The sequence below is a fragment of the Leucoraja erinacea genome, chromosome 34 (genome assembly GCF_028641065.1).
Source record: "Leucoraja erinacea ecotype New England chromosome 34, Leri_hhj_1, whole genome shotgun sequence".
Taxonomy (NCBI): Eukaryota; Metazoa; Chordata; class Chondrichthyes; order Rajiformes; family Rajidae; genus Leucoraja; species Leucoraja erinaceus.
The window spans coordinates 6,759,359-6,784,235 of record NC_073410.1 but is presented as its reverse complement, the minus strand read 5'-3'; the positions used below and the strand labels follow the sequence as shown (position 1 = coordinate 6,784,235).

General features: G+C 45.8%; 1 protein-coding gene across 2 annotated transcripts in view; it reads left to right on the top strand.

The window, feature by feature from the left end:
- The window catches only part of cdh23 (cadherin-related 23), a 533,293-nt gene that overhangs the window by 276,852 nt on the left and 231,564 nt on the right, over positions 1 to 24,877 (top strand). For both annotated transcript variants that reach the window (XM_055661759.1, XM_055661758.1), the window contains exons 14-16: positions 3,630 to 3,694; positions 12,961 to 13,198; positions 19,988 to 20,093. In XM_055661759.1, coding sequence (XP_055517734.1) covers positions 3,630 to 3,694; positions 12,961 to 13,198; positions 19,988 to 20,093 — 409 coding nt within the window. The remainder of the gene's footprint in view (positions 1 to 3,629; positions 3,695 to 12,960; positions 13,199 to 19,987; positions 20,094 to 24,877) is intronic.

Genomic DNA, 24,877 nt, shown 5'->3' with positions numbered 1-24,877 from the left:
AGCCAGCCCGAGAGAAGGACCATCTACCTCTGATCAGGATAGAAACGAAGGTGGATTTCATAATTAGAAAATTTACGTAAAGAATCTAACGAGAGAAATATCTGACTTTCTTATTTTCACATTTCCCCAGAAAGAATTAAAATCTCTAATGTAGTTTTCAAGGGGAAGCCAGTCTATGTATTGGAAGCTTCCACCAGTAGCAGTGTGATGATCATTAGGTTACCTGTTTGTTGTTGGGTATGGAGTGAATGTTGGCCAGAGGAAGAACTCCTCTGCTCTTCATCAAAGTCATGTGGGATCCTACTGCCTCCCCGACAATAGAGGCGGGATCTTGGTTTACCTTCTCATCCCAAACACCCGCAAAGCAGTGCTCAAGTCTGAGAATGGGCTGAATTCTCAACCTTCTGTCTTGGTGGGAAGAGGCAAACACCACAAACAAACAACATAAATAACAAATAAATAACATTGTCGAGTGGTGGCACCATAGGGTGTGGCAGCCTCGCCTGCAGCTGTTCGTTCGTCACCCTTTTTTATATTTGTAGTTTGTTAAAAAGTTTTGTTCTGGAGGCCTTTTAGTCTTTTTTGTGTGGGGGGGTGGTGGTGGGGGGGGGGGGGGGGGGGTGAGAAGGGGGAAACCTTTTTTTCCAGTCCCTACCTGGGCGAAGATGCGTCCTTCCTCCGAGCCGCATCTTCGCCCCTCCTCCTAGTGGCCTACTATCTGGATTGACGCAGCCTTTCCTGTCGGAGGCCAGCCAGAGATTCAAGCTGCAGCTTCAGCACTGAGGTACCATCGCGGAGGGGGGCGATGCCTTACCCAGGTCGCCGTGCTGGAGCTCCAGAGTGCTGGGCCTGCCGACTTCAGCTTCATGGAGCTGTGGTCTGCGGAGCTTCCAGCCACGACAGCGCTGACTTTATCAACGCGGAGCCTGGGATCTCTCGCCGAGGTCTCCAATGTTGGAGCTCAGCCCAGCGTGGCCCGTGGACTTCGGGAGCCGCAGTCTCCGGGAGGAAGCGGCCGTTTTGGAACTCCAAGCCGCTGAGAGTGTTGTTCTGTTCCAATGCCGGAGTTCCATCATCCCGGCGAGAGGGCCAGAAACATCGGGCCGCCATAGCGGCGACTGCAAAGGCCTCAATAGGCCCCGACCACAGGTGAACATCGAGGAATGGACTGAACTTTGCTGCCTTCCCTCACACAGTGGGAAATGTTGATCCCGCTTTGGGAAAATGTTTTTTTTTAGGTTTAATGTTAAATTCTATAATGTTGTGTTTATTTTATTTGTGTGCTGCAATGGCAACTCAAATTTCACTACACCAATTGGTGTATGTGACAATAAATGTCCTTTGTCCTTTGTGATGAGGAGTGGGAGTGATAAATGGGATTAGCCAGGATTATGTGACCCTCTATATGATTGTCCAGTTCGAACTACAGGGCTGCAGAGTTGAATTAAAACTTCCTCTTCTGCAGTTCCCAAAGTAGTTACTGATATTCTGTCGTTAATTGTTTGACATTCCCAGAGCTCATTTTAGTTTTCAGCGTGTTCATCGCGGCTGATGAACCACAGAATCCTAGTCATGGTGTGATGGCATAACTGGTACAGGATGGCCATTGAGTCTGATGAAGGGTCTCGACCCAAAACGTAACTGATCCATGTTTTCCAGAGATGCTGCCTGACCATCCGAGTTACTCCAGGACTTTAATGGAGGTGGCCCAATCTGGGTTGGGATTAGATTGTTCACCACAATCGTCACCCAGTCTTAGCTCCTGGATGGGGTCATTTCTAGGGTCAAATATTCAGTCACTTCAGAGACCACTGTGAATACCAGAACACTGTATGCAACACAATTTCCCTAGGAAGTGAAATGTGGGCCGGATGATCCGTTAGTAATCATCTCCTTTCCTCATAGAGACTCTGACATCCGTGTCCCATCCAAGGCCTGTTGAGATTGTAAGATCAGCCCGCATCAGGTATTTCCAGCCCATTTCTACCAACTTGACTCTCAATCCTTTCTCTCGCATTGTGATCTGATAATGGAGGATCATTCCATCAATGTTGAATTGATAGCTCCTTGCATCATCATTTTATTCATTCTAGTAAATGATCACATCATTCTCGGGGAGAGACTGGAGTCAGTCCAGATCAATCAGCTAATATCTCCACTGATCTCGGTTCCCGTTCCCGTCACCAGTGTTGGATGGCTTGAACCATTTGTCGTTTTTTTCTGAGAATTTGTTCCAACATCTTATTGGAGAGTAAAAGAGACAAAGATCTTTTTTGGTCGAGCCTGAAGTGATGGTCCGGAAATGTGTCCTTTTCCTTCCCCTGACCATGTTAACACTCTGTTTGAAAAAGAACTGCAGATGCTGGTAAATCGAAGGTAGACACAAAATGCTGTAGTAACTCAGCTGGTGAGGCAGCATCAATGGAGAGAAGGAATAGGTGACGTTTCGGGTCGTGACCCTTGTCAGGGGAGGGGGCGGGACAAGGAAAGAATGTAGGCGGAGCCAGTAATGGCTCCGCCTACATTCTTTCCTTGTCCTGCCCCCTCCCCTGACATCAGTCTGAAGAAGGGTCTAGAAACGTTGCCAATTCCTTCTCTCCGTAGATGCTGCCTCACCCGCTGAGTTACTGCAGCATTTTGTGTCTACCTGTGTTAACACTCTGATTCCGAGTTGCATGTTCAATTTGGGGCATGGTTTGAGCAGGTATGAGCAGGCGTTGTTTTGTGGCGTCGTTGTGGCGGTATGAGCAGGCCCTTCGGCCCAACTTGCCCATACCGACCGACATGTCCCAGCTACACTTGCCTGCATTTGGCCCACACTCCTCTAAACCCATCCCATCCATGTATCTGTCTAATTGCTTCTTAAACGTTGCGAGCCTGCAACTAGAAGGGGGATGCCCCAACGGTTGCTTCCTGTCTCCCCTGCATCTCCTCTCTGGCTGGAACACCTGGGTTTATAAGGAGGAGGCTGACGAGGTTCGGGTGGGCCTGTCCAACAGCAGCTAATTGGACACAGCTGCGGCATCAGCTCAGTAGTGCTGAGGTTTGGCTTGTCTTCGATCGTCGGCTGGTGGCTGCGATCACAGCAACAACCAAGGCAGGGAGCGCTGGCACATGTTCTTCATTCCTCCGTCTTCTCCAGCTCCGTGGCGGCAAGGTTGGTCACCCGATGACCTGACTGTGGAAGGAACGTTGCTGTCTGACTGAACTTTGTTTGAACTGAGTGAACAATAGACAATAGGTGCAGGAGCAGGCCATTTGGCCCTTCGAGCCAGCACCGCCATTCAATGTGATCATGGATGATCATCCCAAATTAGCAGAATGTTAGCCAGGTGAGCTAAATCACCTGTGGTGGTGGGTGTATGGACCGAGCTGCCAGAGGAGGTAGTTGAGGCAGGGACTATTGAAACAATTAGACTGGTATGCATATAGGACAGGTTTAGAGGGATATGGGCCAAACGCAGGCAGGTGGGACTAATGTAGCTGGGACATGTTGGCCGGTGTGGACAAGTTGGGCCGAAGGGCCTGTTTCCACGCTCAATGGCTCTTTGCTTAAAAATCCAGTGTTAGCTATTGGACTTTAGTGTTCTATCAATATTAATGTTGTTTTTCAATGTTCTTTTCCTCAGGCAACAGATAATGACATTGGAAGCTATGGAGACATTCATTATTTCTTCAGTGACGACTCTGACAGGTAGGACTCAGCTCTGGGTAGTAAGCATTTCTGAATGTTTACCTATATACACTGATGGTGTCATCCATTTATGAACTATTTGCTGAAAGGTGTGATGCATGAAGTCTCGTAAATCTCCTTCAGCGCTTCGAAACATCTGGGCTGAGGAAATGTTGCATTTGGATTTAATCGACGGGAGTTTTGTATCTCATCCCCTCCTGGTCAAGACGTGGTGAATATTTGTAACATCCGACCTATATGTTGTAGTCAGCCTCCCGCCTATATCCAACTCCTTTCTCCAGCTTTCAACAGATTCTTACTGAGCTTCTGAGAAGACCTGTGGCTCTCAATCTGCCAGAACATTGAGGCAAGATTCATAGAATCATACGGTGCGGGAACAGGCCCTTCGGCCCAACTTGCCCATACCGACCGGCATGTCCCAGCTACACTTGCCTGCATTTGGCCCACAACCCTCTAAACCCATCCCATCCATGTATCTCTCTAATTGCTTCTTAAACTTTGCGATGGTCCCTCCCTCAGCTACCAAAGAGATTATGATTTTAGACATAGAGACATGGAGCTATTGAGCGACGGAGCTCTACAGCACGGAAACTGGCACATCAACCCAACCACGTTGACATTCTATTGTGGTTATTAACAATTCATTTTTGTTTGCTATATATTATCTATGTTTACAGGCCTTATGCTGCTGCAAGTACGAATTTCATTGTTCCGTTGCCAGTATATATGACTTATTAAACAATCTTGACAACCCTCACACCCTCCGATCCATATATCTGTCCAAAAGTCTTTTGATGGTCGTAATTTTATCTGCTTCTCCAGCTTCTACTTGTGGTTCATACAGACTGCCCTCAGAGTGAAAACATTATTGCCGAGGTCCCTATTAAATCTCTCCCCTTTTACCTTGAACCCACAGCCTCCAGTTTTAAAACCCTCCACCCTGCGAAAAAGATTCTGATCGTTCACTGTTCCGTCCAAGGCAGTCGGCAAATTAACCTGCAGGTTTATGCGTGTCCTAAATAGATCATATTGTTGGAAATGTTACCCTCAGGTTGTACCATCAGTGCCTCTAGATTGCCTGTTAGGGAGAATACAAAAGATCTGGTACATTCTTGGAAGAGGAGCATGATGTTAGTTGTCCTGGTGTTCTGGCCAGCTGCAGCGAGAAATGATCAGTCGTCTCTATGTTGTAGCTCCGTGCAAATGGACTGCCAGGTTTGTTTCTGTAAGCAAGGGTGACTCCATTTTGAGTAGTAATTCTTTGTTTATCAAAGTGCTTTAAAAGATCCTGAGAAAGTAATAAAGCATTACTGTATATAAATACATGTACTTCTAATGAATGAAGAGCATTGATTAAATGGCCTTTTGAGGGCGATTTTTTATTTATTTTTCTTTTCATCTATTTTGTGTCCTGTAGAGGGCTTTGAATGTTTGTTTTTAGTGCGACATCTTCAACCAAACTTCAATACAAGTGGCATCTGAAATTATTTAAAAACAGGCAATATAAAAGCATCCCCAGTTACTAAAATGCAAACACAAAATCAATTTAATTTCACTGAAATGAGTACTTAAGAAAAAGGCACTTGGGCTTTTGATTCCTTGGATATGGCAGGAGGATATTGCAGGGTATAGTGTCGTCAGCTGTACCATCCTGCTATCACAGAGTTGTTTTGTTCCCATTGAAACCAGACGCAGCGGCAGGCCGAGTAGAGATGCTGTCAGTGTGGAGTTTGCACGTTCTCCCTGCGACTCTGTGGGTTTTCCCCTGGTGCTCCAGTTTCCTCCCACATCACGAAACCCTGGATTGACGGGTTGATTGACACCAGTGGTTGACCCTAGTGTGATGATAAGTCGAAGGATGTGAGGGGAAGTTGATGGGAATGTGCGTGGTGTTCCGTGGCTACCTCAGCAATGGGACACTACTGACTACAACTTACACTAGCATGGACTTGTTTTTCTAATTATGTTTTTCATGAGTCTTGTTTTTTCACAGTCTCTTTCTATTAAATGTCTGGTATAATTTACATGTTTGTGTGTTGTCTAAGTTGATGTGCTTGTGATGCTGCTGCAAGAAAGATTTCCATTGACCTCACCGTAATTGTGCACATGGCAATAAGCTCACATTGACTTAAGTAAAATAGGCGATTAATGTAACAGTGAATGCTGTGGGCTCCTTGAGTGGATGAGCCTGTATTACTATGACTCCAGATACTGTGCAGTATCCAGTGAGTGTTCCCAGTGGGAATGGGTGGGAGTCACACCGATATAGCCTGCTGCCACCATCCAACTACACATGGGAATGTTTAGGAAGGAACTGCTGATAATAATAATAATAATAATAATAATACATTTGTATAGCACATTTAAAAACAACTCACGTTGACCAAAGTGCTTTACATCAGTGCAGGTACAAATTTGATACATACAACGGTAGACAGACTTAACAATGCATACATAAACTGTTCACAGCGCCCCCTCAAAGGGGCTCAAAAACGTTAGGGAGTAGGAATGGGTTTTGAGTCGTGACTTAAAGGAGTCGATGGTGGGGGCAGTTCTGATGAGGAGCGGGACACTGGTTTACACCGAAGATAGACCCACAGAAGGAATGGGTGAAGTTTTGGATCGAGACCTTTCTTCAGGCTGGTGCACACAAGGGTAAACCTTTGACTGCAGCTTCCATTCATGGAACAAAAGCCAGGACCTACCCCAGGTGCTGACTTTGCCAGGGGAGAGATATTCAACAGTGCGAGTAGCAAGACCCAACCATTGAGCAACTGTGAACAATGGAGAATTTATTTCCAATTATAATGTTGGTGAAATCTCTACGCGTGGGCGATTCAATAAAATATGAGGTCAAAATATCAAATAGAATTAGAATGGACAGTTCCTTCTTAAATATTGTGCAAACAAATTCTTGTTTTGCAAATTGTAATATGTGTCATCATTGATACATTTCTAGCATTGTGCAAATGTACTTCCTAGTTTCTTCAGCACTTCACGTAGACTGGGGTCCGGTAATGTGATGAAGCACATCAATTACAGTGTAATGTGGAAATAATGAAAAAAACAATTTTATTCAAATCTACATTTGCCCAGAACACATTGTGAAACACATAGTTAATTTATTTTACTGTGAGGATATTGCATACGCATCACATTTCATTAGATTGTTGCCCATATATTTAAATATGTTGTGCTGTAAAGTATTGTCATTGATCTTACTCCACGGCTGTCTTCTAACATTTAGAATCGGGCGGCACGGTGGCACAACGGTAGAGTTGCCGCGTTACAGCCCTTACAGCGCCAGAGACCCGGGTTCGATCCCGACTATGAGCACTGCCTGTACGGAGTTTGTACGTTCTCCCTGTGACCGCATAGGTTTACTCCGAGATCTTAGGTTTCGCCCCACGCTTCAAAAGACGTACAAGTTTGTAGGTTAATTGCCTTAGTAGACACGTAATGCTGGAACGCTGCAACTCAGCGGGACAGGCAGCATCTCTGGAGAGAAGGAATGGGTGACGTTTCGGGTCGAGACCCTTCTTCAGTAAATTAGTGACTTAGTAATTTAGTAAATTAGCCCTAGAGTGTGTAAATTAGTGTAAGTGTGCGGGGATCGCTGGGCGGCGCAGACTCGGTGGGCCGAAGGGTCTGTTTCCGCTCTGTATCTCTAAACTAAACTAAACAAATGAGAAGTGTGTAGGGGGGAACTGCAGATGTTGGTTTAAACCAAAGATATACACACAAAAAGCTGCTCAGTGGGTCAGTCAGCATCTCTGGAGAAAAGGTATAGGAAACATCACCTGTGCCACATTACGGGAGAGCCACATGAAGTATCGTGTCAAGGGTCAGCAAGTTCAAGTCTCAGTCGAGCTTGAACCAGAGCACATAGGATTAAGGTGAGAGGGGAGAGAGGGGCAATGTTTTCACTCAGAGGACAGTGGTATATGGAACAACCTGCCAGAGGAGGTGGTTGAGGCAGACACTGTAACAGGCATTTAAAAGATATTTGGAAAGGTGTATGGAAAGCAGAGATTTATAGTGATATGGCCCAAAAGCAGGCGAATGGGAACAGCTTAGATAGAGCATCTTTGTCTGTATGGACGATTTGGACCAAAGGGCCTGTTTCTGTGCTGTATGACTCTATATTAGCTAGTCCTCCGTTGGGGTACCCTGCTATATCAGAGATGCCATCATTTGAGGGATAAGAGTCAACTCCATGGAACGTAGCCTATCTCCTTCACTCCATAGATGCTGCTGCACCCGCTGAGTTTCTCCAGCATTTTTGTGTACCATGGAATAATATCCTTGTGCTTCATCATGCTGCCTTTTGGGTCATCAATATCCACCTTGGTGACTGGACACAGGTCTCTGATTAACGCCTCATTCAAAACAAAATGGTATTAATGTTTCCATAAGAAGTCAGAAGTCATTCGCACCATCCGTTCTTCCCACCAGATTGTTTTTATCAGTGTCCCTGTTGATCTGCCTGACATGCTACATCCATTGTAACAAGCATCCTCTGATGTAACAGTTAAAGATCAGCATAGCGTTTTAAAGCGAGTGTAAAAGGAGTCTGGCAGCGTGTTTGAGGCAATAATTCAACTGCAGAATCTTGATGGTCGTAAACTGCTCGAGTTTTGTTTTTATGGCACCATGTGAGATAGTGGACAGGAATATTTCCCATTAAAGGCTGCCAACCATCGTTTATTTCACTGTTAAGTATGGTGTACATTGATGGTGATTCAGATCTCGTTGGACTAGCCTCGGGGATTAACTTTGTAAAAAACAGTAAGTATCCAACGGAGATGAGGAATGGTTTTCATGGAATGCCAAGGGTTTATTTCATAGCACTTGGAGCAATTATGAAGGGTCATCACAAACTCATAATTTTTCCTTTTATGCGTTTTGTTTGGTTCAATATTGGTTTGGTGGCAGTTAATATTTCTGGAGAAGAACTCATCCATTACTTCCTTGACAGGCTCGAGAATGTTCATTGTGTCGGTTTTGTTGTCGAATCTTCCCGTGCGTTTTAATTTGCATAATGCGAATATGTAAATCATATTTTAATGTCATTAATATGGTCTGATCACAAGAAAGATTAATCAGCGGTTAATGACTGGCTGTCTTTCTTGAATTAATGGAAATGCAGTTTGTCTTTGAAATCACTGCAAACTTCCTTGTTGTTAATTAATCCATGGTATTAATTTTTTAAAACAGGAATCTCAGCCTATTAAGCAGAATGACTCTTCCCTTCAACGTTTCTGTCAAAATCTGCTCAATTCCCTCCAACAAAAAAAAAATCACAGCCCACAAATTTCCAAACCAGACCTCGGGATGATTGATTACCGATGAATTGATCAACTAATTATTTCAATCCTTTAAGCACAATACCCATAATAATTAATCATAGTGAATATAACAAATATTTCTAAACTTCTCCGAGTGCAGATAAATGGGATTAGTACATGCCCCGTACTTGAGGTGTGTCATGGACATGGTGGGCCTGTTTCTTGCCCTCCATCACTTCTCGTTCATCTACATTCTGCTGCGTTACATGTGCAGATTTTCGGATGGGTTGGGACATCTTCGACCCTGGAAGTGATTATTTATCAGCTTGAGTCTTATTTCAGAACTTCAGGCTGACCAGAGACAGCGTACAGGTTATGAAGTGGCGCTGAGGTTAAAGAGATTATAAACCAAGCCGACTCGGACAAAAACACAAAGTGTGAGGAGGAACTCAGTGGGTCAGGCAACATCTCTGGGGATGATAGACACAAAATGCCAGTCATTCAGTGGGACAGGCAACATCTCTGGAGAGAAGGAATGGGTGATGTTTTGAGTCGAGACCCTTCTTCAGACAGATGGACGTTACATTCTAGAGGGTTAGCAGAGAAGTTAACCTGGACTTGCAGAGAACGTCAGTGGGAAGGCATATATGGGGAGTGCTATAGTCTCCATTTTATAAGATAGGGAAGGATTGAGGAAAGGTGTGTGGGGGTAAAGACATCTGAGGGTGACTCCAGCACTCTGAGATTCACCTGTTGGGATAGGTACATTGTTTGCGGAGTGAAAACCTGCCTGTGAAATAACTGGTCGGCTAGGATTGATGTGAAGAAGAAGTTGTTCCTCTTTGCATGCGAGATTCCAAACTAAAGTCCTCAATGTAAGACGGTGCGAGATGAATCCAGGAGACATTGTTTCACCCAGAATGTAGTTAGACTATGAAAGTTGACACCCTCAAAAGTAGGTAACGCAAAAATCACAACTGAAGCTGGATAAATACATGAGGGGGAAAGAGCAGAAGGAAATGTTGACCGGTTAATGAAGGGAGGCGGGAGAAACACCTGGCGGGTGATCTATCACCTATCATCACCCATCCACGTCCTCCAGACATGCTGCCTGAGTGACTCCAGAACTTTGTGTCCTTCCATATGCTTCCCTTCTGGTCACTACTCGGTGTGGTTTAGAGATACAGCATGGAAACAGACCCTTTGGCCCATCGAGTCCACACCAACTATCCGTCACCTCTTCGCACTAGTTCTATCTTGGCCGTCTTTTAAATCCATTCCACACACTACGGGCAGCACAGTGGCGCAGCAGTAGAGTTGCTGCCTTCCAGGGTCAATCCTGACTAAGGGTGCTGTCTTTACGGAGTTTGTATGTTCTCTTCGTGACAGCATGGGTTTTCTCTGGGCGACCTGGTTTCCTCCCACATTGCGAAGACGTACAGGTTTGCAGGTTATTTGGCTACAGTGAAAATAAATTGTCCCGTGTATAGGATAGGGCTGATTGCTGGTCGCTGCAGATTCAGTGGGCTCAAGTGCCTGCTTTCACACTATATCTCTAAAGGGGCAATTATACAGAGGCCAGTTAACCTACGACCCCACACAGCCTTGGGAATGGGAGGAAACCAGAGCACCCAGAGAATGCCCACACAGTTCGAGGGAGAATGTGCAAACTCCACTCAGACAGCTCCCAAGGTCAGGAGTGAACCCGGATCTCTGGTACTGTAAGGCAGACATTGGTTACATGTGCAGAATTCATTTTTATTTTCAAGGAGATTTTCTTTCAGCCTATATGATGGGTTCAGGAGTCCTGTCTGCCCTTAATCCTATCGTTCCACCATTCAATTATTGACTGATCGTATTAATTATTGACTACTTTAGTTCCACCTGAGAAGGGAAGACCTCTCCTCCTCTTCTCCTCCCCTTCTCAGCTCTCCCTCAGCCCTCTGGCTCCTTCTCTTCCTTTCTTCTCCCCCCCCCCCCCCCCCCCCCCCCCCCCCCCCCCCCCCCGCACATCAGTCTGAAGAAGGGTTTTGGCCCAAAACGTTGCCTATTTCCTTCGCTCCATAGATGCTGCCTCACCCGCTGAGCTTCTCCAGCAATTTTGTCTACCTTCGAATTTCCAACAGCTGCAGTTCCTTCTTAAACTTGATTACAATCAAACCTTGTTCTTGTTTCTATGGACAGAGGAAGCAGCCCTACAAAAGACACCCCATCAAACCCTTAAGAAAGGTAGATGCAAAATGCTGGAGTAACTCAGTGGGACAGGCAGCATCTCTGTAGAAAAGGAGTGGGTGACACCCTGAGTCTGAAGAACGGTCTCGACCCGAAACATCACCCATTCCTTTTCTCCAGAGATGCTGCCTGTCCCTCTAAGTTACTCCAGCATGTTGTGTCGATCTTCGATTTAAATCAGCATCCGCAGTTCTTTCCTACACAAACCCTTAAAAAATATATGTTTCAGTGGAGATAGAATCTGTAGAATTTGTTCATCACCCATTTTTCTATGAATACATTGCCTGAAGCTTAGTAAAGCATTAACACTTCATGCATTTGTATGAAATGACTTTCTCCTCTGTTTGAACAGTGATGTTAACATATTTATTTTAAATTGCTAGTAAAACAACTCATTCTAAAGGCACCCAGATATTTTTTTGCTTAGCTGCACAGTGTAATCTCAAAAGAGTCAGTGTGTGGAAGGAGGCTATTTGGCCCATCAAAGTCTGCACCAGCTCTATGTTAGAATGGTTCATCTAGTCTCATTGGCTCTCCTCCCCAAAACTGGGCAATTTCACCTTGGTCATTGAGTCTTCTCCCCTCTCCCCTCTCCCATCAGGTAAATATATAAAAGCTTGAAAGCACATACCTCCAGATTCAAGATGCATTCAGATTCAAGAGTTGCTTCTTTCCCTCAGTTACGGGTCAACTGAATGGTCTTCCCATAAGCTTGGTCCCGATCTTCCAATCTACCTGATTATAGACCTTTAGTTTTTTTTAAATCTGCATGTTCTCCATAACTGTAATGTTATAATACTGCAGCACTGTATTCTGCACTCTAGAATTTTCTCTTTGTAATTGTGTAAAGCTTGAATGCATCATTTGACTGCATAGCACGCAAACAAAGTTTATCATTGTATCTCGGCGTATGTAACAATAATAAACCAATACCAGTAACAACTTCTTTCCTTTCAATACCAAGACATAGAATCATAGAAAATAGGTGCAGGAGGAGGCCATTCGGCCCTTCGAGTCATTGTGATCATGGCTGATTGTCCCCTATCAATAACCCGTGCCTGCCTTCTCTCCATATCCCTTGACACCACTAGCCCCTAGAGCTCTATCTAACTATCTCTTAAATCCATCCAGTGATTTGGCCTCAACTGCAGTTTCCTTTAAATTGCTGCAGTTGAGTTTTGGGTCGACCCCCTTCTTCGGACTGATCAGTCATCACAAATAGATATATTTATGTGACACTTAAGCATTAACATGAACCGAGACACGGGTTCTCTGCCACAGAAGGCAGTGGAGGCCAATTCACTGGATGTTTTCAAGAGAGGGTTGGTATAGCTCTTAGGGCCACCTTGCCAATGTTAGTACAGCTTGATTGGATGAGTTCCTTTGCTTTGTATCTGGAGCAATGGCCACAGATGGCATTACATGGAATGAGGAAAAACATTTTCACCCAGAGCGTTATGGAATTTTCTGCCGCAGAGGGCAGTGGAGGGCAATTCACTGGATGTTTTCAAGAGAGAGTTAGATTTAGCTCTTGGAGCTAACGGAATCAAGGCATGTGGGGAGAAAGCAGGAACGGGGCACTGATTTTGAATCATATTGAATGGCGGTGCTGGCTCGAAGGGCTGAATGGCCTACTCCTGCACCTATTTCCTATGTTTCTAGTACAAGTATATTACAATGAGCTTTATGCCATCTTCGCCTCTTTGTTTTGTGACTTGTTGCAGTAAAACTTCCTTTGCTCGGTAGGTTTGCAATCAACAAGGATACTGGCAAGATAACGCTGATCCGGAGTCTGGACTTTGAGACCACGCGGCGATACACGTTAACCCTGATAGCGAGAGATGGCGGGGGCGAGGAGAGCACGGGCCGGCTGCGCGTCAACGTGTTAGATGTCAACGACAATGTCCCCACCTTCCAGAAGGAGACCTACCTGGGAACGATTCGAGAGAACGAGGCTGCCCCAGTGCAGGTGGTCCGTGTGCGGGTGAGTATGCTGGTCGCGTTGGGCTCGGTGGCGTTGTCCACACTGACTTCACACAGCCCTTCACGCCCCACCGCCCGCACGTGTCCATGGAGTTCCTGAAGGGATTCGGCCCCATCCCTCCCATGCAATGGGACACCACGATAGCCGATGGCTTTGTCGTTGGGCCTCCGTGTATGTGGTCATTTGCTGCAGCTCGGCCGTCTGATGCAAACATCCTCTTCCCATCTCTTCTAAGATCCAAATACCAACCCCCTCCCCCACCTCCCCCTCCCCTCCCCCACTTCAACAAGCGAGAAAAAAACACCGCGTATGAAGGAACTGCAGATGCTGGTTTACACCAAAGCTAGGCCCAAAGCTAAGCTTCCCGATAGGCGGCGCGACTCTGGGTCAGCAGCGGCCTCTGCAGCCTGTCCGCGTTTTTATTATTTTTTGTCTGTTTTTTTGTATTTTTTGTTATTTTTTGTTGGGGTGTGTGTGTGGGGGGGTGGGGGTGGGGTGGGGAGGGGGGGGAAACTTTGTAAATCTCTCCCTGCACTGGAGACCCGACCTTTTCTCGTCGGGCCTCAGCTGTCGTTGGGGCCGCAACGAGGAGCGGCCTCCAACAGGAAGAAGCCGGGGACTGAGGTGCCGACTCACCTCACCGTCGCGGAAAAGCGGGTGAGCGGTGGAGATCGTTGCCGCTGCCGCTGCTGCTGCTGCTGCTGCTGCTGCTGCTCAGCGGGTTGCCGGCTGCTGCTGCTGAGTCGGATCTCTGCTGATGAAAAGCAATAGGTGACATTTTGGCTTGAGCCCTTAGCACCACTGCCCCGTGCAAGCTGTTGGCCTGCAGATCACGCTTTGCGGCGCTGCTGCTGGGGCTCAACAGCAGACGCCGATGTTCTCAGATTGTCACTGTGCTACTGTCATGTTTCTAACCTAACTCCTGAGGAAAGGACCTTTGACTTTGTCTGCGACCTCGCACCACCCGGCGTGGCTTTAATGGCTGCGGGACAATCGCCATCGCCAGCCGGGGGCTTTGACTTTGACTCTGACATCGGGGGGGAGAGAGTGCAGTGGAGAGATAAGTTTGGCCTTCCATCACAGCTATGTGATGGATGTTTATGTAATTATGTTGTGTCTGGGGTCTATTTGTGTGTAATGTATGGCTGCAGAAACGGCATTTCATTTGGACCTCCAGGGGTCCAAATGACAATTAAATATACTCTTGATACTCTTGATACTCTTGATACAAAAGGCTGGAGTAACTCAGCGGGTTAGGCAGCATCTCTGGAGAAAAGCAATAGGTGACATTTTGGCTTGAGCCCTTTCTCAGATTGTCACTGTGCTACTGTCATGTTTCTAACCTGACTCCTGAGGAAAGGACCTTTGAGTCTGCGAAAGGAACTCGACCCAAAATGGCATCTATTCCTTGTGTCTTTAAGAAAAACACAGGGCCATAAGCCAATTCCTATTGAGCGATATAGCATGGAAATATGCCCTTCTGCCCTTCGAGGCTGATCTATCTCTTTTCCTAACCCCATTCTCCTGCCTTCTTCCCATAACCACTGAACACTGGCAGCGCTGAAAGAAAGGGTTCCATGCTTGCCGTGGGAGTGACCAAGGATTGCCACAGTTTGAGCAAACTCTCGTTAGATCCCACTGCATCCATGGAATCCCTTCCCCGGCCTCAGTTCATGCATTGAACACATGGGTCAATGTATCTATCAGGAGATTACATCTATCCATCGAATTAAACCATTGTTCATTTCTGTAATATTCCTCCCAGCTTCACGATAATGTCTCTAACATAAGATCCATTGTTTGATAGAACTTTTCCCTGTTAGAATATGATGATTCACTAAGATTTGTATTACCGACACTTGTGAAAGAATAGTATCTCTCTTTCCAATCTACCCTCCGAATTGCTCTTTTTGTATGTGTGTCCATTGAATTTGTGAGCAGCTCTAGGGCTACAATGGAGATTGCGCAGGGTCCCTGCAGAAGCCAGTGTGTGTCAGTTGAACCAGGCTCTGACCAAGAACTGAGACAAATCATCTTCTCATCCAGGAGCACTGATTGAAGTGGAGGTCCTCGGTCATTAATAACCCTCTTTCTGGACAATGAGCCAAGCTATATCACACTCAAGATATCCCATGCAAACCTTATGCTTCGTAATAATTGTTTTTAAAATCTTCCTGATTGATGTTGCATTGAAAAGCAAATACAAATATTGGACCTTCTGAGTTTAGTTCAGAGATACGGCGTGGAAACATGCCCCTCAGCCCAGACTGTCCAGCTATTACCCGTACATTAATTAGTTCCACACTACGCACTAGGAACAACTTACTGAAGCCAAATAGCCAACCAAACCTGCACGCCCTTAGAATGTGCGAGGAAATCTGAGCACCTGGAGAAAACCCACGTGGTCACGGGGAGAAGGTACAAATTCTGAACAGACAGCACCCATGGTCAGGATCGAACCCAGGTCTCTGCCGCTGTAAGGCAGCAACTCTACTGCTGCGCCACTGTGCCGCTCACAAAAAGAGGGTGTGGTGTAACTTCTGAGGGAGCTGTCTCTCCTGAGGATTGGCACCCTGCACATTGTAATGGATGGCCATTTAATGCCTCTTGAAGAATAGTGCTCTCTTTCCAAAAGAAAACGATATATTTTTTAAATGTACATAATGAGGACAACTCCGTGTTACCCACTGTCTGCAGCGGTGGTCAAAGGGGTCACGTTTCACATGTCTTTTGGCAATTACTTTAATTTGTGTTTTAATGAATCAGTTAATGCCTCACTTAGTGAGCCAGTGAAACGCGCATCTTCCTATTAATGTCAGCGATAATCCTCTCTATGCCCATGTTGAGAGGCCAGCTCTACAGTTTTAAACTTCACTGCTTTTATTCAAACATTTATTACAAAATAAATCATAATATTTAAAATGTTAAGTCATCCAAGATCTGGTAATGTTTTATGAAGAGATCTTCTTTTAAATATCTATAACTACTTATTCTCCCATGTGTTATAATTGGACCCATTGTGCCTTGATAGTGCTTAATTGTGTCTTCCTTCTCCCTGAAGAAAAATGTTAATGATTATCAGATACATTTCATTAGCACCAGGTGATTCTATTCATCACCTTGCCAATGTTAGTACAGCTTGATTGGATGAGTTCCTTCGCTTTGTTTCTGGAGCAATGGCCACAGATGGCATTGCATGGAGTGAGGAGAAACGTTTTCACCCAGAGATCTGTGGAATTCTCTGCCGCCGAGGGCAGTGGAGGCCAATTCACCGGGTGTTTTCAAGAGAGAGGTAGATTTAGCTCTCGGGGTTAACAGAATCAAGGGATGTGGGGAGAAAGCAGGAACGGGGTACTGATTTTGGATGATCAGCCATGATCATCAGCCATGGTCTGTGGAATTCTCTGCCTCGGAGGGCGGTGGAGGCGGGTTCTCTGGATGCTTTCAAGAGAGAGCTAGATAGGGCTCTTAAAAATAGCGGAGTCAGGGGATATGGGGAGGAACGGGGTACTGATTGGGGATGATCAGCCATAATCACATTGAATGGCAGTGCTGGCTCGAAGGGCCGAATGGCCTACTCCTGCACCTATTGTCTATCATATTGAATGGCGGTGCTGCCTCGAAGGGCCAAATGGCCTACTCCTGCACCGGTTTTGTATGTTTCTATGAGTGTATTTCCCTGTTTTTGCTAATCATAGAGGCCTGGTGCAATTGACTCCATTCAGAGATATTGTAGAGGGAATGGCAACTGATGTTTCACACATCACATAGTCCGAGGGTCACCAATGAAATCGATAGCGATCATGAACTATTATCCATCTCATTGGTGACCCTCAGACTATCCTTGATCGGACTTTGCTGGCCTTACCTCCACACTAAATGTCATTCCCTTATCATGTATCTATACACTGATGGCTCGATTGTAATCATTGTATTGTCTTTCCGCTGACTGGATATTACGCAACAAAAGCTTCTCACTGTACCTCGTGTAGTCCATGCAGCCAAACCCTTTTACATCCCCCTCGCTCCATCCCTCCACCACCCAACTCGTACTAGCTTCAAAGTCGTCTTGTTCAAGAAGGAACTGCAGATGCTGGAAAATCGAAGGTAGACAAAATTGCTGGAGAAACACAGCAGCATCTGTGGAGCGAAGGAAATAGGCAACGTTTCGGGCCGAAACCCTTCTTCAGACTTCTTCAAAGTCGTCTTGTTGAATCTTATTATCTGTGCTCTTTGTCACGTAGTTCACAGCAAACAGTGACCTGTTTCTTTTATCATAGCATATCTTTCATTCATTTGTTCTAAATCTCTCTACATCACCGTCTATATCTCTCCTTTCCCTTTCCCCTGACTCTCAATCTGAGGGAAGGGTCTCGGCCCAAAACGTCACCTATCCCTTTTCTCCAGCGATGCTGTCTGACCCGCTGAGTTACTCCGGCTCTTTGTGACTAACCTCAGTCAGACCTTGTCGGCCCGAAACATTGCCTATTTCCTTCGCTCCATAGATGCTGCTGCACCCGCTGAATTTCTCCAGCATTTTTGTGTACCTTGTTGGATCTACAATGTGTATGTAATGCCCTCTTCACATTGACTAGTCCCTCGGCAGGGAAATTAAAACAAGTCATTTCCAGCATTGTCTGTACTTGTGTCTACACTTTTAGCTCGAGCTGTCTGTTTGATGAAAGGTAGCAAGTTCTACGCCTTTGGTTGCCGACACTAAGATTGTAGCCCTTTAATTACAAGCCTCCACCTTTATCTGTGCATTCTCTATGATAAAGCAAGACTGACTGATCCTTAATTACTTGTATTTTCTTTAAAGAAAAGCTATTTACTGCACTGTCGGGTTCTCCAAATCTACTGTCATTTTGGTCATTGAGTTTGATTAAGATGTGATTGTGATGCTAATGGAATTGACAGTGTGTTGATTGTGTGGCAGTTTAATTTATTGGAGGCAAAAAGGAAAGCAGGTGAAAGCATTCTGTGTTACTTCAAAAGTACGTTTTAAATATAAGATGTGACCTGTGAAACTGATGTGAAATCCAGGAGAAGGAATGTCACCTGAAAGGGTCATTGTCTCGTGAATATTGTTCGGCAAACCTCTGCTTTCACATCTTTGCACGTGCCCTGACCTCTTGAGTCCCGCTGTTGCAGATTACAATGCCACTGGAAATATTGCAGACTGGAGAACAGGAGGAGGCCATTCAGCCCGTCGACTTTATTCCCTTTTTCAGTTATATCAAATAAACCAACTTGAATTTGGAGCATTGTCTTAAAAACTAGCCTGTATGAAGGTCTTGTCAATAAATACTTGTTCAGACAAAAGGATTGATCGAGCCAACATCAATATGTGAATTAAGCATAGGGGCAGGCCATTCGGTCCTTCTCTCCCGTTCCATAATTGATTAAGATCACAGCCGGTCAGATTGTACTGGTATTCTTGCCTCCCTCCTGTAACCTGTCATCCCTTTCTTATCAAGAAGGGCAGCAGAGTGTCTCCCAGCTGGTGGAGCTGCTACCTCAGTGCCAGAGATCCTGACCTCGAGTGCTGCCTGTGTGGAGTTTGCACGTTCGCTCCGAGTTTCCACCCACATCCCAAAAACGTACGGGTGTGTAGGTTAATTGGCCACTTTAAATTGCCCCTTGTGCTAATGCAAAAGTGGGATAACATAGAACTAGTGTGAATGTGTGATCAATATCAGCGTGGACTTGGTGAGCCAAACAGACAGTTTCCAGGCTGTAATGTTAAATCAATTTCATTCATCAAAAAGGATGGGTGACGGTTCGGCACGGGACCCTTTTTCAGACCCCGGTCCCAACCCGAAACGTCACTCATCCTTTTCCTCCAGAGATGGTGCCTGACCCGCTGAGTTACTTATGCACTTTGTGTTTATCATCTAATTAATTAATATTTTTGGTTTGCACAAGTTTCAACTTTTAAGTTGTCATCCCCATCAGTTGCTGAATCATCTAACATCCTTCTGTTGCATGCTTCCTTTCCCTTGAGTTTACTTCCTCACTCATGGTCGTTGCTGGACACATCAGTTTTTATTGTCCATCCCGAATTGTTCCTGACCTGAGTGGTACTGACGCAGATATCAGCCAGAGCAGGTCAAGATAGTGTCCTTCCCTGCATCAAGGGCATTATTGAACCAAATGAGTTTCCAATGAAAATCTGCTGGTTTCTTCCAGATTTATTTAAATTTCTTGAACTTGCTACCATTACCGAGCTACCGTTGTGGATTTGAACCCAAGCCTCTGGGTCAATGTGTAGGAAGGAACTGCAGATGCTGGTTTACACCGAAGATAGACACAAAATGCCGGAGTAACCCAGCGGGACAGGCTGCATCTCTGGAGAGAAGGAATGGGTGACGTTTCGGGTCGAGACCCTTCTTCATCTATGAAGCTCAGGACCAATTGTCCCAAGACCTGGCTGCCAACTCGATTTGGCTGTTGAAACATAGAAACATAAAAAATAGGTGCGGAGTAGGCCATTCGGCCCTTCGAGCCTGCACCACCATTCAATTTGATCATGGCTGATCATCCAACTCAGTATCCCATACCTGCCTTCTCTCCATACCCCCTTAGCCACAAGGGCCTGGTGTTGAGACCCAATAGCTGCCATGTGCACAGATGGCCATTGGAAGAGGTGGTGTTACTCCTTGAGCTGGTGTTGGACTTCTTTGGAGCAATGTAGGAGGCCACATTGTCAATGTCTGCTTCATCCTCGGAAATGTGCCAGTGTTTTTACTTCCAAATGATCCATGTGTTTTTCTTTCTCTTGTCCCGCAGGTGATCGATGATGACTCCCCACCAAATAACCAGATCACCTACACCATTTTCAACGCCTCCATTCTCAGCAACTCCTTTGATATCGGGGTGTCAGAAGGCTATGGAGGTAAGATGTCTTGCCGATGACTCAACGCCTCTCAGGCACAGGTTATGCAATGTGAGATGTTGTGATAATGCTAATGGATGTGTGGGAGGGCGTAACCCAGATGGGGCTTACAGGAATGAGCAGAAGCCAATCATTTCATTGTATCTTTGTTGTAAGTATTGGGCCTGTCCCACTTGGCGATTTTTTTAAGCAACTGTCATAGTTGTAGCAGGTCGCCGAAATACCGGCGACAACCTACGTCATCCTGGCGTACGACAACCAACGACAGCACCTACGTCAGGAGAAGTCAAGCTACGCTCATTGGCGTCAAACCGACTGTCACCAAAAATGTTTCAACATGTTTGAAAATTTAGAGGCGACCAGAGAGACGCTACGACTTTACGATTTTTTGCGCGACTGAGGAGACCATCGGCAACAATCTAGTCGCCTGTAGTTGCCTAAAAAATTGCCTAAGTGGGACAGGCCCATTAATGATGATAAACAGGTCCCAGCGTATAATGTGTTGGAATGGGAATCTCGATGCCTTGACTCTTCCACCACCTATTGCTTGGATTCAGTTACATGGACTTGTAATGAGGGTAAATGTATCAGCAGTGGCTTGGTAGCTGGTGCTTTCGCCACTCATTCAGGGGGTTGTGGGGTCAAGACCCTGCTCTAAGCTGAAACACATTGTGTACTGTGGCAGTTTTTCACTACTTGAGATGGCGTTGGTTAGGTGAGGTGCATAGTGTGGCTCTCTCTGCCCTCTCCCTTCGACAGACAGAGATTCGGTTTTAGTTTTAGAGATACAGCGCGGAAACAGGCCCTTTGGCCCACCAAGTTTGTGCAGACCAGCGTTCCCCGCACATTAACACACTAGGGACAATTTACAATTATGACAAGCCAATTAGCCTACAAATCTGTACGTCTTTGGAGCGTGGGAGGAGACCGGAGCTCCAGGAGAAAACACACACTGGTCGCTCAGAGAACATACAAACTCCGTACAGAAAGCACCCGTAGTCAGGATCAAACTCGGGTCCCTGGCGCTGTAAGGCAGCAACTCTACATGTGATGATATTTTGAAGAATTTTGGGTGACTGTCCTGTAACACAGGCCATAATTTTCCTTCCATCAACATTTCTCTCTGTTGCTGTTGCTGTTTATGGGAACGTTCCAAGCACAATCTATCAGCAATATTTGTGACACTACAGCTGTGACTACACTCCAGAAGTGATTCATTAGCTGTAGAATCCTTTGGAATACCACGAAAGAAATGTAAGGGACAGAATAGAAATACAAGTCTCTCTGATCTTCAGCATTCTCCTGTCTGCTGTTGCTGCTGCGTGACACTGCTTGCCTGATCACCTGTCACAACTTGTTAGAACTTCCTTTGTCTGTGCAGTTTCTCAGTTTGGTGGGCTGTCAGCATTGAAGGTAAGAAAAATGTGATGCTTCTGGGTGCGATGCAAAGCTTTAAATCTTCGAAGCTCCGTGTGGCAAAGGATCGCATTGGGAAATAAGATGTACAGATTAGAATGCAGATGCCTCGTCATTCACTTCCCAACCCCACCCATTGCTCTCCCTCCAACTCCATCCCATCTTTCAGTTCTTTTCTTTGATTAATTCCCAAGGTCTTGGCCAGCTTGGAACTCCAAATCAACACTGCTTTTAGTTTAGAGATACTGCAAGGAAACAGGCCCTTCTGCCCATCAAGTCCATGCTGACCATCGCTTGCCTCTTCACACTAGTTCTATGTTTTGCCACTTTCCCATCCGCTCCCTGCACACCTTTCCAGAGGACAACCAACCTTCAAACCTGCACGTCTTTGGAGTGTGAGAGGAAACCGGAGCACCTGGAGGACCCCGTACAGTCACAGGGAGAACGTGCAAACGCCACATGGACAGCACCCGTAGTCAGGGTCGAACCCAGGTCTCTGGCACTAAGGCAGCCACCGGGACAGCACCCGAGGCCAGAATCGAACTGGGGTCTCTGGTGCGGTGAGGCAGCAACTCTACCAGCTGCACCACTGTGCCATCACCATGCTGAGCCAGTTCGCAATTGGTTTAATGTGCTGATGGGTGTCTACCCTATGAGCATGACCCCCACCTTGACTCAGACTCTGCGGATGTGAAAGGCACAGATCTGTCCTGAAATCTTGTAACGGAGAGACACACACTGGCGCATGTTCCCCATGGGTTGATGTCAGGATGCGAAAGGCCATTATTTGAAAATCAGGAATGTTACAAGTTTTTTATTTTTTGGGTGGCGCAGTGGTGGAATTGCTGCCTTACAGCACCAGAGACCCGGGTTTGATCCTAGCTACGGGTGCCGTCTGTACAGAGTCTGTACATTCTCTTTGTGACCTGCTTGGGTTTTCTCCGGGATCTCCAGTTTCCTCCCACACTCCAAAGACGTGCAGGTTTGCAGGTTAATTGGCTCGGTATAATTGTAAATTGTCCCTAGTGTGCGGAGGGTAGTGTTAGTGTACGGGGATCGCTGGTTGGCGCGGACTCGGTGAGCTGAAGGGCCCGTTTCCGCGCTGTATCTCTAAACTAAACAAAATAAATTACAGTGATTGAAATTTCAACAGTTTGTACATTGAAATAGAAAACGGAACCAAATGTAGACCATGTAGTCCTTTGAAACTGCCCCACCTTTCGTTACGGTTGTAGTTCATCACCTCTCTCACAACACAGTGGCTGGCACTTATGTTAGGCAGGTTAGGGCGACCACTATGCCAGTAGTAGTGAAAGCGTACTCTGCAGAGACGGACATTTCTGAGGCTGCAAACAAGACTCCTGGATGGTGTGGTGCTTCCCTGTTGCCAAGGTCAAAGTTGTCTCAGAGTCAGGACATTCTGAAATGAGCGGGTGAGCACTGACTCACTGAGTTACTCCATCACTGTGTTTTTGTCTTCCAGACCAGCCTGCAAGGAATACATGTGTCGGAAGGAACTGCAGATGCTGGTTTAAACCCAAGATAGACATGATAACCCTGCAGATGCTGGTTTAAACCCAAGATAGACACAAAAAGCTGGAGTAACTCAGAGTGTCTCTGGAGAAAAGGAATAGATGGCGTTTTGGGTGAAGGAGGATCTCGACCTGAAACGTCACCTATTCCTTTTCTCCAGAGATGCTGTCTGACCCTCTGAGTTACGCCAGCTTTTTGTGTCAATGCAAGGAATACAGTTCCTTGTGTGTGCAAGTTCAGGAAGTTTAATATCACATCCAAAAGATGCCTCTTTCCACCAATGTGCACTCCCTCAGTTCAGCCGACTAAATTAACCATTTGTGTCATTGGTGTCCAACCCATGGTCTTCATGTCTTCACCCAGACATGAAGACTCCAGTCTTCATGTCTGGAGATCAGACATCGTCCCGTGCTTAGCCACCACCAACAACTCCAAAGATAGACACAAAAAAGCTGGAGTAACTCAGCGGGACAGGCAGCATCTATGGAGAGAAGGAATGGGTGACATTTCGGGTCGAGACCCTTCTTCAGACTAAAGTCAAGTCAAGTCACTTTTATTTATATAGCACATTTTAAAAAACAACCCTCGTTGGCCAAAGTGCTTTGCATTGGTGGAGGTACTAACGTTATATAACAGTGGTTCATAGATTAAGTACATAAAGAAGGGTCTCAACCCGAAACGTCACCGCTTCCTTATCTCCAGAGATGCTGCCTGTCCCGTTGAATTACTCCAGCTTTTAGTGTCCAGCTTTGGTTAAAACCATCACAGTTCCTTCCCACAACAACATGTCCAACCTTGAACTGCGATATTTTGGGCCGTCAGATTCAGTTGGAATCTCGAGAGCTGGGACTCTTTCCCCTCTCACTGAGTGCAGGTGGGGAAGCAGGAGGCAGATGTTTGCCTCCAGCTGTACGCTTGTCACGCAAAAATAATAAGCCTAAAGAAAGGAAATAACTCTCTGAACGGTTTTCACAAGTATTACCATAAATACACAACACAATGAAACAGAAGGGTCATTATTCTTAAACCTTTGTCACAATGTAATTACATGCAATGGTTAAAAATAGCTCCCTGGTTTGTTAAGACCACAAACTGCATGCTAATAGTGGAATCACAAAAGCATGACTTGCACTGCAAGATGTTCTGCCTGTTGAAAAATCTCATCGTTCCACAAAATACTTTGAGTGAAGCTCAACGAATGGGATTTAATTTAATCCCTCACCTCTGCGACAGCTCTGCTCTGAAATAAGTGGCTTCTTACAAATTTCTCTCCAGTCATTTTTTGTTGTTGTGAAGAACGACTGCATTTTTTGTTTCTTCTGATCTCCGTGATACAACCAGTGAGCAAGAAGAGACCTGGTCCTAGTTCTGTTTTGAATCTGTTCTGAAACTATCCACAAAGGACAGTGTAATGAAGGATTTGCCTTGTTATAGCGTCAGGTATCATCTCAGAAGATCCAAGGTACTTTAATGCCAATGAAAGGTTTTCAACATAACAGACGAACATGTCGGGGAGGCTCAGCAGGTCAGGCAGCATCTGTGGAGAGGGTGCTTCAGGTCAATGTCTTCCCGTCAGAATAGGAGAGGTGAGAGGCAGGATTACAGTGTGGATGGGGGAGGAGGAAACGAAGAGAATATGTGCAAAAGACCAAGAATGTTCAGGTGCTTGTGTACCGTCTGAAGTAGAGTGATGAATTCTCATCAATCATTGCCGATATGTGTGTGTGTGGACTGGTGGAGTGGAGGGGGAAACATTTCCAAAGTGCGCTCCATGTAGGAATTGCAGAAGCCAATTTGCTCTCTCAACCTGGTTTGCATTTGGGTTTATTCCTGTA